The sequence below is a fragment of the Chinchilla lanigera genome, unplaced genomic scaffold (assembly GCF_000276665.1).
Source record: "Chinchilla lanigera isolate Chin_1 unplaced genomic scaffold, ChiLan1.0 scaffold00055, whole genome shotgun sequence".
Taxonomy (NCBI): domain Eukaryota; kingdom Metazoa; phylum Chordata; class Mammalia; order Rodentia; family Chinchillidae; genus Chinchilla; species Chinchilla lanigera.
This window is the reverse complement of record NW_004955456.1, coordinates 8,830,842-8,844,738: the sequence shown is the minus strand read 5'-3', so window position 1 is coordinate 8,844,738 and position 13,897 is coordinate 8,830,842. Positions and strand designations below refer to the sequence as shown.

Below are 13,897 nucleotides of genomic sequence, written 5' to 3'. Positions count from 1 at the left end.
GAGTGAGGAAATGGGGGAAGAAATTCAAGCCTAAGCTACTGGACAGCTAATGGCAGTATTAGTAAGAATGGGTTAAAACAGAGGCCAAGGAAGTCCACTGCGGGCAAGGCAAGCCTTGAACGACCCATGCATCACCCAAGGGAACGGGTGCAATCAGCAACTACAAGTGGAGATAGAAAACTCAGAAAGGAGATGGGACCCAGAGATGACAAGTTTTAAAATATCAAATTGTAAGAAGTCAGTGAAGGCATGAAGGCAATTTATCCTCCCACATCGTACACAGAGAGAAGAATGAAGGACAAAATCAGAGAGGATATGTTGGATAGAGAGTGCAAGAGGAAGTTTGAGGCAGTGGCAAGATATGGGAGGGAGTAGAGGAAGGAACAAGAATCGAAGGCTGGAGGGACGTGATGTATGTATGCATGCAAATAGCACGGTGAGTCTCATTAATTTGTGCCATCAATATATGTTAATAATTTGTTTTCAGTTTTCTTAATGAATTAACTGAAGAGCTAATGGTGAAATTCAGAAACTGTCAAGGGAGGAGGAGGCTACAACACAAGGAGATTGCTGCATCTGAATCCACTAGTCGAAGCAGTCCTTACCCAGCACTCTTCGCTAGAGTTCAACTAAGATAATAATTAAGTAACTTCTAGGAAGGACGTCATCAGTGATCATAGTAACACGAGCTGCAGTGGAGGTACGAGTCAGAGATGTTCCTGCAGAGAACAGAAAAGTGGACAAAGGAGCTAGGGAATCTGCAAAGCAGTGAGTGAAAGAAAGAAATGGGAGGAGAAGGGGAGAGAGAAACACAGCAATTCCTTCACGTAAACATTCCCAACCTGTGTGGAAGATTAGGTTCCACAAGTGATCAGCTATAACAGCTGAAATACACAGTCGGACCTTGCGGTTCCAGTAAGACAACCTGAAAAGTCTCCAATATTCAAACTGATAACTTAGCAAAAGGAGGAAAGAAAGAAAGAATAAAATAGAATAAAAATAAGTCTTTACTGATAATTTGTCAATATTTAGCAATAATCATTATCAATAAGACAGACTAAACATATTATCCAAATGGACTTTAAAAATCCAGTAATTCCACATACAGATATTTGTCTAAGAAGAATGAAACCATTTACCTACAAAAGTTTTACAGACCAATATTCCCAGCAGCTTCATCCACAGTCAGTCAAAAGCCGGAAATCAGTCAGTATTCAGGTAGAGAGGAATGGCAAACAAACTAGCAAAACCACAGGACAGACCACTCTTCAGCACTGGAAAGGAACTGCTGAATCGTGGAACAACACGGAGGAATCTCACACCCCTTTCACCAAGCCAAAGAAACTACAAATAGTTCATTTTCTACGCAAGCCTAGAAAAAGAAAGATGACGCAGGTTGGCAGAAAGTGAATCAGTCTGGCACTGGGGCGAGGGTGAGGTGAGGGAAACCGACCCCAAGCGGGCACGAGGCAATGTCTGGGAGTGATGAAAACGCTCTGCACCTTACTTGTGCCTTAGTCACACAGGCATACCCTTTCCCCAAACTGTGAGCTCAGGTTACACAGGAACATTCTATGTAAATTAACCTGCAATGAAGTTGATTTTCAGAAGACTGATCCGAATACTGTTTATAAGAAACACCTAAAACACAAGATTAGGGATAAAGAAAGGAAGGAAAAATAAAGACCTGGCAAGTATTAATAACTAAAAGGATGCTACTATACCTGCATCAACACCAGCTAAGACAGATTTTGAGCAAAAGGGCATTTTTATAGATAAAGAGGAACTCTAAATAATAAAACAAGTACTCAGTAACAGTTAAGTTTGTTGTTTTAGTACCCAAAAATTTGTTTAAAAAAAAAAAAAAATCACACTTTTTCATGTACATATGATAGAATTTTAAAAACTGACAATATATTAGGCATATAGTATTTCTCAATAAATTTTTAAAATATATTACAAATCAAATATTCTATAACAATAAAACAATCTGGTTGAAAATGAATAAAAATATAACCTACTAAAATCCAAGCTATATAACATCTGAAATAAGTACTTATTTGACCCATGAATTACACACAAGTCACATGAAAATTAATAAGTAAGCCATAACTGAATACTTAGCATATTATAAAATCTATGGAATATGGATAAAGAAGTACTTAGAGAGAAACTTTTTTTTTTTTTTCCGGTACCGGGAATCGAACTCACGACCTCGTGCTTGCTAGGCAGGTGCTGTGCCACAGAGCTAAATCCCCAGCCCCAAGAAAAACTTATAATTAAGTTTCAGACTTTATTAAGTCTAAAAATTAATGACCTTAACAATCCAACTTAAGCTAGAAAAAAATTTTTAAAAAACAGTAGTATATTAGTGAACTAGAAAACAGATATACACAAATAAATACATGATTAGTTGATAGCTAGCTAGGTAGACAGACAGATAACAATGAATAGGATCCAGAGGGTAAAATTAGTATTACAAAAAGACTAAAAAACCTGACAACCTCTGTATGCAATTGGTCAAAGAAAAAAAAGGATAACTACATAATGTTAGGAATGCAAGGAAGCTTCACCTCAGAAAGCACACTCTCAGTAAGCCTGAGTGTCCCTCGGTCGCGTGTGTCCCTGGTCACCCTTGTCGTGCATTTTTTACTTACCGCCAACAGAAGACACATTTATTTGCGCAGGCCAGACTTGGGGTGGTTTCCATGCAGCGATGGCTTTCGATGCCGTAGAATGTGTGTTTATAGCAACCTCCTCTCCCTCGAAGCATGGACTATGACAAGCAAAAGACAAATCACAGTCTCAGTAAAATCATCAAAGCAGAGAAACAAAAAACCAAGGCTTTGAAGAATAAGCCATGTATTTCATAACCATAAATACTGCTACTGTTATCTACATGATGCAGACATTTAATATTCTACCATTATATTATTTTGATAGTGTTTCAGGCTTTCTAAAACCTAGTCAAATAAATCGATGATTCATTAACTCTGAAAGCTCCATAAGGTGGGCTTCTGACACCTCCAAGTTAAAATCCATCAAGATGCCTCACGTGTATTAGTGCAATAATATGCAATGCCAGGGAACAGACAAGCTCCCAAGAACCTGAGACCATACTCATGTGCAAAAGGACCCCCACTTTGAGTAGGGGTGGGAGGGCAAGGGAAGGCATCTTGGAGCAGATTCCCCGTCAATTCAATGGGCAGACTTCTGGCATATTTGAGACAATTAAGAAGACACACAGCACTAACAAGTATAAGACACAGGTTAACCCCAAGACTATTTAATAAGAAGAATAAAGCCACGGGCAGGAGTGATAAAAATCACATATGTCAGTAAGCGGAAGAAGAAGGTAATTTAAAGAAATATCCCAGATCAACTCAGAGTTGGGATCAAAATAATACCAAGCTTTTAAAAACACTGTCAACCCTTTTTCTTTTGGTTTTTTCTCTGGTACCGGGAACCGAACTCACGACCTTGTGCTTGCCAGGCAGGCGCTTTTGCCGCTGAGCTAAATCCCCAGCCCCAGTCAACCCTTAATCAAAGACTTGCCCACAACTACTGAGTCTGAGGCTTCCCCGACTTGCCCTTTGGGTTCTGAGGGGGGCGCTTCTAGGCCAGCCAAAATTAAAGCCCCCGTGAGGCTGTATCCATCCTTAGTTGACTTTATTCAAGCTCCTCAAGGACAATATCCCTTACAAGAAGTCAACGGGGAACTTAGAACTACCCGCATTCACGCGCCCCTTTCCTCTCAGTGACCTCAAACAGGCCAGGCAAGATCTAGCAAAGTTTTCAGACAATCTTGGTAAGTACACTGAGGTCTTTGGAGGACTTACTCAGACCTATAAGCTAGACTGAGGAGATGTAACGTTACACTTAAATCACTGACTTCTAGTGAGAGACAATGGGTGCAGACTTTACCCTGTGAGTCTCTTCAGCTTATCAGATACCCAGGCATACACATTTGCAGAGCAGATTTAAATACAGCCTAGCGAGCACTGCTGTAAAGGAAAGCTACCTAGGTGACTATGGAGAACCCAAAACGTCTCGAAGACCTCTTTGTCCTAGGGCCGAGATTTCTTGTGGACTATTACCTGCCTCTGTCCCTGGAGACAACAGATCTCTTTTGCAGGCTGGCATTTCAGAACTTTTGATTCAGTCATTTATTAGAAAGTAAGGCCCAGACAGTATCATTAGAACACTTTCATTCTCTCTCTCTCTCTCTCTTTCAAATGGTTAAAATATAGCCATTCAGGTCCTCTGCTAGTTTCATTTTCTGTTTGGCCATACAGCTGGGGTCGATCATAGCTTTAGCCTCTGGAGACACGCTTTACTAAGGGTTAGGGACCCACCCTGGGAAAGCTCTTGATCTTAACTCATGGCTTTGCTCAACAGAACACCCTTGAGAAATGGGGTTGGCAGGCAACTCACAGCCTGGGCTCCCTTTTGTCCCTCTTAGACAGAAGCTTTCTTTCTCTCAATAAATTCTTCCTATTCTAAAAAGAAAAAAGGGCCGGGCTGGTGGCACACGCCTGTAATCTCAGCACTCAGGAGGCTGAGGCAGGAGGATCACTGCAAGTTCAAGACCAGCCTGGGCTACAAAGTGAGCTCAAGGCCAAAGGCCAGCCTGAAATGCAGAATGAGACCCTGTCTCAAAAAGACCAAAAAAAAAAAAGTATATCATGGTGATTTATTATACATACCACTGTAAAATGAGTATCACAATCAAGTGAAGTAACATATTTATCAGCTCACATAGTTACCTTTCTTCTTTGTGTGGTGGGGAAATGGAAGGTCAACTTTTTTATAATTAAGTATTACACCACCAGTGTGTGTGTGTGTGTTCATCCAGAAGCTCTGTACAAAATGAGCTTGAGTTCAGTGAACGCAGAGCGGAATGATGAAGATCACTAGAGGAAAGGGGCAGGGAATGCAGAGGTCCAATCCATGCCATTTCCCCCTACAGGGATGAAACAGTAAGTCATGCAAGATAAGGGGGATTCTGACGTGAAGAGACTGCAACAGTATGGGGTTCACAGTAAGACCAAAGAAGGAGGGTGACGGAGGAGACACACAGGCATCCTTTACACACAAGGTTTCACAACCCAGGAGTCAACTGATCAAACTTACCGGAGGCCCGGCAGGACTACTGGATAGGCACAGACTTCCCATGGCTATTTCCTAAACGATACAGTAGGAACAGCTACTGACTTGCCATTTACACTGGATTAGCTACTTTAAGTAATCTAGAGATGATTTAAAGTATGACTGGACGCATACAGAGAGAACTTATGTAAATATTATACCTTTTTTACTGGTATGTTTGCAAAATATAATACACACCTTTGCTATGGGGAATTACTATATATACCTGTCTCATCCTGATCCTTTTTACTTCCTCTCCCTCTCCCCTCCCTGAGGGTCATGGGCATCCTTGGGTTTTGGGTTGCAAGGAGCAGTCCGGGATCCATCTCCCATACACACTAAGGGACAACCGTATGTAAGAGTCATCAGCGTACTGGTACCATAACACTATCCATGATGAATGAAAATTTCACAGAATCCTACCAGCTTATCATGTTAGTTGATAATAGGCTTAATTATTTTGTTCTCATGAAAGAATTTCCCGTCCACCTCATTTAGTGCTTGTATTTAAAAGAAAAAAAAATGAAGGAAAAATTTAAGTCAGGACGTTATGAGCTACACACTCTTCCAAGTTTCAAATAAAATATATAAGGTATCGACAAAACAGTCAAACCTTATACAAGGCCCAAAAACATAAAAACACATGACAAGTCACATAGTAATGGCTACCAAATACCATGTGAGTAGAGAAACAAAGTTAAAGAACTGCACAGTTAATGATTTGTAAGAATTCTGTAGCTGCTCTGAGGTAATATTCCTTATTTTTTCCTGAGAGTTTTTAATGATGAGCTAGAACCTTCAAATGCTTGTTCAACATCACCTGAACATGAGGTATTTTTCTTTAGCTTATTGAGAGGGTGAATTACTTTGACTTCTGAATGCTGAATATTCCTTGTCTGCCTGGAAAAACCCGACTGGGCTATGGTTTAGAATTCCTATTACATCAGGCTGAATTGTACTTACTAATTAACACCTTGTTAAAGATTTCTACATTTAAGTTCATGAGACAGATTGCTTTAGGGTTCTTTTTCTACACTGCCTTTGTCAAGCTTTGGTATCACGTTAACATGTGCCTTATAAAATGAGGTGGAAAGTGTCATCCCTCTTAATTCTTTGCAAGATACGGTAAAATTGATACCGCACTATGGTTCCTATCTGGACGTGCCTAAAAGCCTAATGTGCTCAAAAGCTCTGAACTCTGAGGGGTGACTCAGGCCTGGCTGCATGAGGTGGGTCACTGGGGCGCAAGCTGGTGGGGTGCATCTTCCTCCCGGGCTCCCTTCCTAAATCTCTGCATCCTCGCTGCCATGACGTGAGCAATGCTCCTCCACACCAGGCCCCTCCATGCATGCTGTTAACCATGCAAGGACTGAAACTTCTAAAGCATACACCAAAATAAACCTCTCTTCAAGTTGTGGGTGTTGGGTATTTTGTCCCAGTGATGAGGAAAGTGACTAAGATGTGAACTCTTCATTAAATGTTTGGTAATATTCTCCAGTGAAACCATCTGAATCTGGAGATTTGGGGGGAAATCTTTTAATTACAAAATCATTTTCCTTGATGAGTTTTAAGTGTTGTAGTCAGGGTTTGCAAGGGAAAACAATACAATACAAGACACATAATTTACAGGATTATTTTTTAATGGTCACCCAAAGAGTCAAATACAAAGTGCAGGAAATCTGTCCACATACTAAAGACCAAAAGAACCCAGCTGAGGGCCCGGGTCCCACGGCAATGACCTGCATGAGTCCAGCGGAAGACCTACAGCCCATGACAAAGTCTTACGCAAGTCTATTTCATGGATTTGCACTAGGAAGGCCGAAAGGTCAGCGGTGGAATCTAGAAAGTCTGTGCCAGCAGGATGAGGGAGCTGTGCCGGCAGGATGAGGGATCTGTACTGGAGTCAGGAGGCAATGCTCAAATTAAGACCAAAGCTCCCACAAAAAGTACCACAGCCACCCTCAGTGACAGTGAGGTCCCGAGCTCCTCCGACGATGAGAACAGCCAAGTTTATACCAGGAAGGCCAGCATGACGAGCTTCTCCAGGAGACTGAGCAGTGCACCATCTTCCCCACCCGAGCCAGAAAGCATTGCTCAAAATGAAGACCAGAGCTCCCCCAAAGTGAACCATAGCCATCCTCAGCGACAAGAAGGTCCCAAGCTCATTCAATGATGGTAACAGCCAAGTCCATCAGGAAAGCCAGCATGGCAAACTCCTCAGGAGAACCAGCAGCTCCCAACAGCTTCTAAACTTCTTCCTCTCCAGTTCTGCCTCCTATGCTGCCGGCAACAACCCTCAGGTGGGCTTCCCACACCCAGCACCATGCTGGTTCAGTTCAGCTGAGTGTTACAAGTTGACCACCAGTTGTCAATCCACCACATTAAGTCTACTTAAATTACTTCATTTCGGATTGATTTTTGACAATTTGTGGTTTTTTAGGGATGGATCTATTTCATCGAAGTTGCCGAATTACTTATAGCATTCTCTATCTTGCAGTGGCTGCAGGACCTATTGTAAAAGCTTGCTTCATTCCTGATACTGGTAATTCGTGTCTTCTCATTCCTGTTACTCTTTTCTCTATCTACTACAGGTTATTTAAACACTTTTAAGATTCCATATTCATTTAGTCTGCTTTTGAGTAGCTGTAGTGGTAGGCACATACATACTATCCCAGTCTCCTGCTTCACCACTCTAAGCGAAGTGTGGAAAGACCACTTCCACGCAAGTTCCTTTAAACTCCTCCCTCTTCAATGTCACTGTTCCGGCTGTGGTAGCACACCTTCTATCTCAACCATCAAATAGGATTTATACACTCCCGCAGAAGCGCTCCTCTACTGTACCTACGCATCTTTCTGCCTTATCCACCAATTCTTTCTTCCTTCCAAATACTCCAAGAATCTTTCATCATTTAACTCAGTTTGAAGAAATGTCTTTAGCCACTCTTTCTAAAGGCAGGTGAGCAACAACAAATTCTTTTCATTTGGCTTCCCCTAGTAATATCTTTCATCTTAAAAGATAGCGTTCCCAGATACGGAACTCAGGCTGACAGTTCTTTTTCCGTCTGCCCTTGAAAACGAGGCGCCCCTTCCTCCTTGCCTCAGCGTTCCCCCCGCCAGCTGCGCTCATCCCACAGCCACCACGGCGTTTCTCCACCTGCTCTCTTTGATTCTTCAGTTTTGAGATCATTTGGTATAAGGTGTCCTCGTGTGGATTTCTTTAGTTTTATCACATTTGAAATTCATTTGAACTGCTCTATCTGTGGGCCCATCAAATCTGGGCTATTTTCAGCCACTACTTCTCCAAATGCAGTCATGCAGTGCATAACGTATTGGTCAAAGACAGACCACATATAAAATAGTGGTCACATAAGATTGTGACAGAGGCGAAAAATTCCTATCACTTAGTAATGCTATAGTCATCGTAAGATCACAGCACAACACATTCCTCACATGTGATGCAGGTATAAACAAACCTACTGTGTGGCAAATCATACAGAAGTCTAACACATACAATTATGTATAGTACGTAATACTTGAGAATGAAAGCCAGGCAGGGTGGTGCACGCCTGTAATCCCAGCACTCGGGAGGCTGAGGCGGGAGGATCACTGCGAGTTCAAGACCAGCCTGGGCTACAAAGTGAGCTCAAGGCCAACCTGAACTGCATAGTGAGACCCTGTCTCAAAAGAGACCAAAAAAAAAAAAAAAAACAAGAGAGCGCAAGAGAAAATGATAATAATTATTTTACTGGCTTAAATATTTACTGTACTTTTATTTTTTGAGACAGGACTGTGCTCTGCAGTTCAAGCAGCCTGGAACTCACTTTGTAGCCCAAGCTAGACTTGAACTCACAGTGATCCTCCTGCCTCAGCCTCCCGAGTACTGGGATTACAGCGTGCGCCACCACGTCCAGCCTCTATACTATTCTTTTTTTCATCCTTTAAAGTGTGGAAACATCACTTCCATTTAGGTTCAATTTATTACCCAACTTATAACAATGTTCTCCATTCTGCTTATAAAATAATAAAGGTTTACCATAAACCAGTATCTGTGTCACACTAGCAGCAGCCTTACACGTCTCCAGTTTACTCCATGAAGAGACCACACCAAAGGACTCACCTACACCACCGAGGCTCACGTGAGCACACACCATGCTTGCACAGAGACGCGATCACCTAACCACGCCGTGTCTCAGGACGTGTCTGTTACGCAGTGCGTGGCCACACCCCTTCAGGACCTCGATCTTCTGTCTTCCATCTGTAACTCTCACGGCATAAATGCTGGCCGCCCGTCGTTACCAAGCCCTAAGGCCCATCTAAGGTTATTTCTATTCCACTTTATCTGCTGCGCACACTAGGTAAATCCCATTGATCTGTCTGGGTCACACATCATCTACTGATTTGCAAAGGGCACTGAGTACATCCTGTCAACTCTGTTTGCCTACTGAGCCCATCAGCAAGTTTTTCTTTCCCTGTTTCTGTATTTTTCAACTTGGTACTTCACTCTGTTCTTTAGCTTTTGTCTTCACTGAGAAATTTTGCTTTGTCATTTGTTCGAAGGCAACTGGGAACTGATTGCTGAAGCATTTTTATGACAGCTGCTTTAAAATCCTTGTCAGTGGATTCCATCACTTGATTCATTCGAGTTTGGTGTCAACTGATTATCTTTTCCTATTCAAGTTGTGATGTTCCCGGTTCTTGACATGACGGGTGATTTTCCTGTTGCATCCCAGACATTCTGTCCATTATCATCGGAGATGCTGGACCCTATTCCTTTCTGTCCCTGTAGCAGAGGGCCACCTGGCTTCAGCTCAGCGTGCAGTCCTGGCCTGCTGTGGTCCGGTGTAGCTCGGTTTTCAGAGCCAGGGCAGTGTACTTTACCCTGGGCTCCCAGGGGCACTGCTGTCTCAGGGGACAAAAAGGCTTTCCCCAAGCGGACACCCGGGGGGCTCCCAGCAGGGGAGGGTAGTATCACCCGAGCAGGCTTCCCAGGGCAGGCGCAGGCTGCTTCTGTGGCAAGTGCCTGTGGCCCATACCCTTCAGCAGCCAGTAAGAACACACGATGTGTTTAAACTGTGACAGGGTAGGTGACAGGAGCAGGCCCACTGCTATGAGTCCCCCTTCAAGTCCTCGCGCTCTCCTCAGACACACGCACCTCACCCACGCCACCTGCTGACGCAGCTCTGGAAACCCTCCTGCGTGACTTCACTTGCCCTGTCGTGGCTGCCACTATGTTCAGAATTGATTCCAAAGGTTCCTTTTTCATGGTCACTTGACTTCAGGGGACAGCCAGAAGTTGCATGGTGCAAGATCCAGTGAACAAGGTGGATGAGGACACAGAGTCGTGTTTTACAGGCCTGCTTTCTGTTGGAAGGCTCTCGCCAGTAGCATTTGCCATGGTTTTTATTACACCTCATAAACAGGAAAGGAGACTTCCAGAACTGCTTCAGAAAGTGGCAAGAACGATGGGATAAACGTACTACAAGTGACAGGAGACAATCTGAGAGGGCGATGTGTCTTTGAATGTAATAAATTTTCCCTGGCGAACATTCACCATCCTATGGTGACAGTGACCATCATTCACGTGGTTTGGATCTGGAGCAACCCCCAAAAGGCCCACGTGTTCAATGGTGGGGCTGGTGGAAGGTGAGGGAATGACGGGGCCAGGTGACCTGCTGTCGGGAGGTGGGGTCTGGTTAGAGGCATCACTCGGGTGGGACCTGGCAGGGTGCAGCTCTTCCCTGACTCCTTCCTGCTCTGTCTGCTTCCAGCCACCCCGACTTGAGCAGCTCCTCTGCCAGGCCCCTCTGCCAGGCCGATTCCACCTTTGAGCCTTCTGACAATAGACTAAGACCTCTAAAAATTCTGAGCCAGAAGAAACCTCTCCTAGGCCGGGCGTGGTGGCACACATCTGTAATCCTAGCACTTGGGAAGCTGAGGCGGGAGGATCGCTGTGAGTTCAAGGCCAGCCTGAATTACACAGTGAGGCCCTGTCTCCAAAAAGAGAAAGAAAAGAAAGAAATTTCTCCTCCTCCAAGTCGTGTCTCAGTGACAAGAAAGTGACTAAGGCACTGTGTTTTCCAATTATACCTAACATAAACTAGGAAAAATATTTTAAACTAATAATGAACCTAAATTTCATAACAGTTTTCACAAATGCTTCATAAGAAAGTATAAGAAAAGGCCTTTCGTAAGCACTATGAATTAGCTAGTATCATTTGTAGGACTCTAAGCAAATATTCAAAACCCAAACAAAATTTCATTCATATAGGGGCTGGGGATTTAGCTCAGTGGCAAAAGCGCCTGCCTGCCAAGCGCGAGGTCGTGAGTTCGGTTCCCGGTACCGGAGAAAAACCAAAAAGAAAAAAAAAATTTCATTCATATAGTAATAAAACACACTCTTCATATCTTTAATTAATACTGGGGGAAACAAATAAATCTTGTCATCACCAAGTGAATGCTAAATTAAGTAATAGCAATTTCACCAAAAATTAATCATTAAGAATTAAAGTTGGGCGTGGTGGTGCATGCCTGTAATCCCAGCACTCAGGAGGCTGAGGCAGGGGGATCACTGCAAGTGCAAGGCCTGCCTGAGCTACAAAATGAGCTCAAGGCCAGCCTGAACTGCATAGCGAGACCCTGTCTCGAAAAAGAAAAAAATAAATAAAAAAGGAATTATACTTTTCCAAGTGTGGTGGTACACACCTGTAATCCCAGCATTTGGGAGGCTGAGGCAGAAAGACTACTCGAGTTCAAGGCCAAGATGGCCTACACAGTGAGTTGAAGGCCAGCGTGAACTGCATAGTTGAAGTCGGATGTAAAGAGCAATCTCCCTCGAACTGCCCCCTCCTTCCCCGTAGCTGTACCTTCTTCTTCTGGTACAGATAAGATTGGCAACTGTGTGCTATAAGCAGAGTTTACGTCATCTGGTTCTTGCAGGATTCACAAGACTGGCTTTTTTTTCTGAGGCTAAATTATTAATTGCTTTGTCTTGCTTCTGTACCCTCACTCACCCTGGCCCCCAGTTGCTAAAGACCACCACCCCCCCCGCCCCGCTGGCCAAATGTATACAACTAGAGCCCGTCTTCTGCTCTGGTGCTCAGCCATTCTGGACATCACAAGGTCAAGCTGAGCCGGTGTGCACCTAAAACCCAATAAATCGTTTGTGCCCCCTGGTCTCTCTGATCTCTTGCATTCTGCAACATAGCAAGACCCTGTCTTAAAAAAAAAAATCATGGGGGCTGGGGATTTAGCTCAGCGGCAAAAAGCGCCTGCCTGGCAAGCGCAAGGTCGTGAGTTCGGTTCCTGGTACCAGAGAAAAACCAAAAAAAAAAAAAAAAAAAATCATGCTTTTAAAGCATTTTACTAGGAAAATGATTTTTAGATTGAAATAGAAGCAAAATTGTATCTAGAACTCATTCCAAGTACACGCAAACATGCACAAGTGAATTCAGAAAAAAAAAGACTGAAAGGAAATACACCAAAATCTCCATGTGATGGAAACAATTATTTTATGGCTTATATTTTCCTTATTTTTTTCAAGGAACGCTGTTATGTGACAATGAACAGCGACCTGAATCACAAGCCTGGAAGCAGCACCACCTACAAGCTGGAGAATCAGTCCGCCAGCTCTGTGACCACCTCTCCCCCGGCGTGCCTGCTCCCGCTGCTGCCTGCGTGACTCACTCGCCCTGCTCCCGGGCCCGGCGGTGCTGCGCGCACCACCAAGCGCGTACTTCTGGCCCGGCCTCGCAGGAAGAGAGACCGCCCGCCCGACTCACACAGCATCCCAGGAGAAGGCTATGACATAAAGCACGCCGAGAAGCTGACCGGGATCCGTTTTTAATACTACACCTTTCTATTTAAATCTCATCGAAGTCCTGGACATTCAAAGATTTAGGAAAATGTGACTAACACTCAAGGGAAAAAAAACATTTAATATATCCCATACCTGAAACTCAGACCCAAATGTTGAAATTACAGCACAAACACTTGAAAGCAGCTATTACTACAGGAGGGAAAGATAAAAGAGGTAAGTCCGTGGACCTGAAAAACAATGAACAAAAAAGTGCTATCTGTGAAGAACAGAGAAAAGTTCCTGGAAAAAAAAAGGCTTTGAGGACAAGTGGGAGAACATCAAAAGATCTAACCTTGTCTCACTGGAGTCTCAGAAGGAGAGGAGGGAGAGAAAAATTACTTAAAGAAGCAACGATCAAATACCTCTTAGATTTGGCCAAAGCCTTAAACTTGCAGACTTAGGAGGTTCAAGGAAACACAAACAGGGTAACCCGACAGAAAAGCACATCCAGATACACTCCAAGCACAGCGCCGAAAACCCCTCAAGCACACCGGGGCTCCCGTCAGTGAGGCGACTCGGTGTGGTGACTGACACAGGGGCGGCGCCGCCCCATGCTAATTCTGTGCACATCGCGCGGGAACTGAAGGGAGTCACGCGCTCACCCGGGCTCCCGAGGGCGGGTGCCTGCTCGCACGTGTACGCTGCGCACCACAGAGGATTCTCTCACCTCGGCCACTCGGGAAATGCAAGGGGTTTTTGATGCTTTTGTCCAGAACCAAAAATAACGATCAAATATACACTCCGTATTATCTAACAACATTAGTGACTTTTGCTATGTGTCTGTATATGTGTAGATAGATACACACACGTGTCCCATACATAGGATGTACTTTTTATGATAAAATAGGTAAAATAAAATAAATGAACGTTTTCCAGACTAGGGTACTGCAATGG

At 43.8% G+C, this 13,897-nt stretch overlaps 1 protein-coding gene across 5 annotated transcripts in view; it reads right to left on the bottom strand.

Annotated features, from left to right (window-relative positions):
* Positions 1 to 13,897, bottom strand: part of LOC102009579 (S-adenosyl-L-methionine-dependent tRNA 4-demethylwyosine synthase) — a 178,054-nt gene that overhangs the window by 116,436 nt on the left and 47,721 nt on the right. For all 5 annotated transcript variants that reach the window (XM_013520568.1, XM_013520571.1, XM_013520570.1 and 2 more), the window contains one exon: positions 2,658 to 2,776. In XM_013520568.1, coding sequence (XP_013376022.1) covers positions 2,658 to 2,776 — 119 coding nt within the window. The remainder of the gene's footprint in view (positions 1 to 2,657; positions 2,777 to 13,897) is intronic.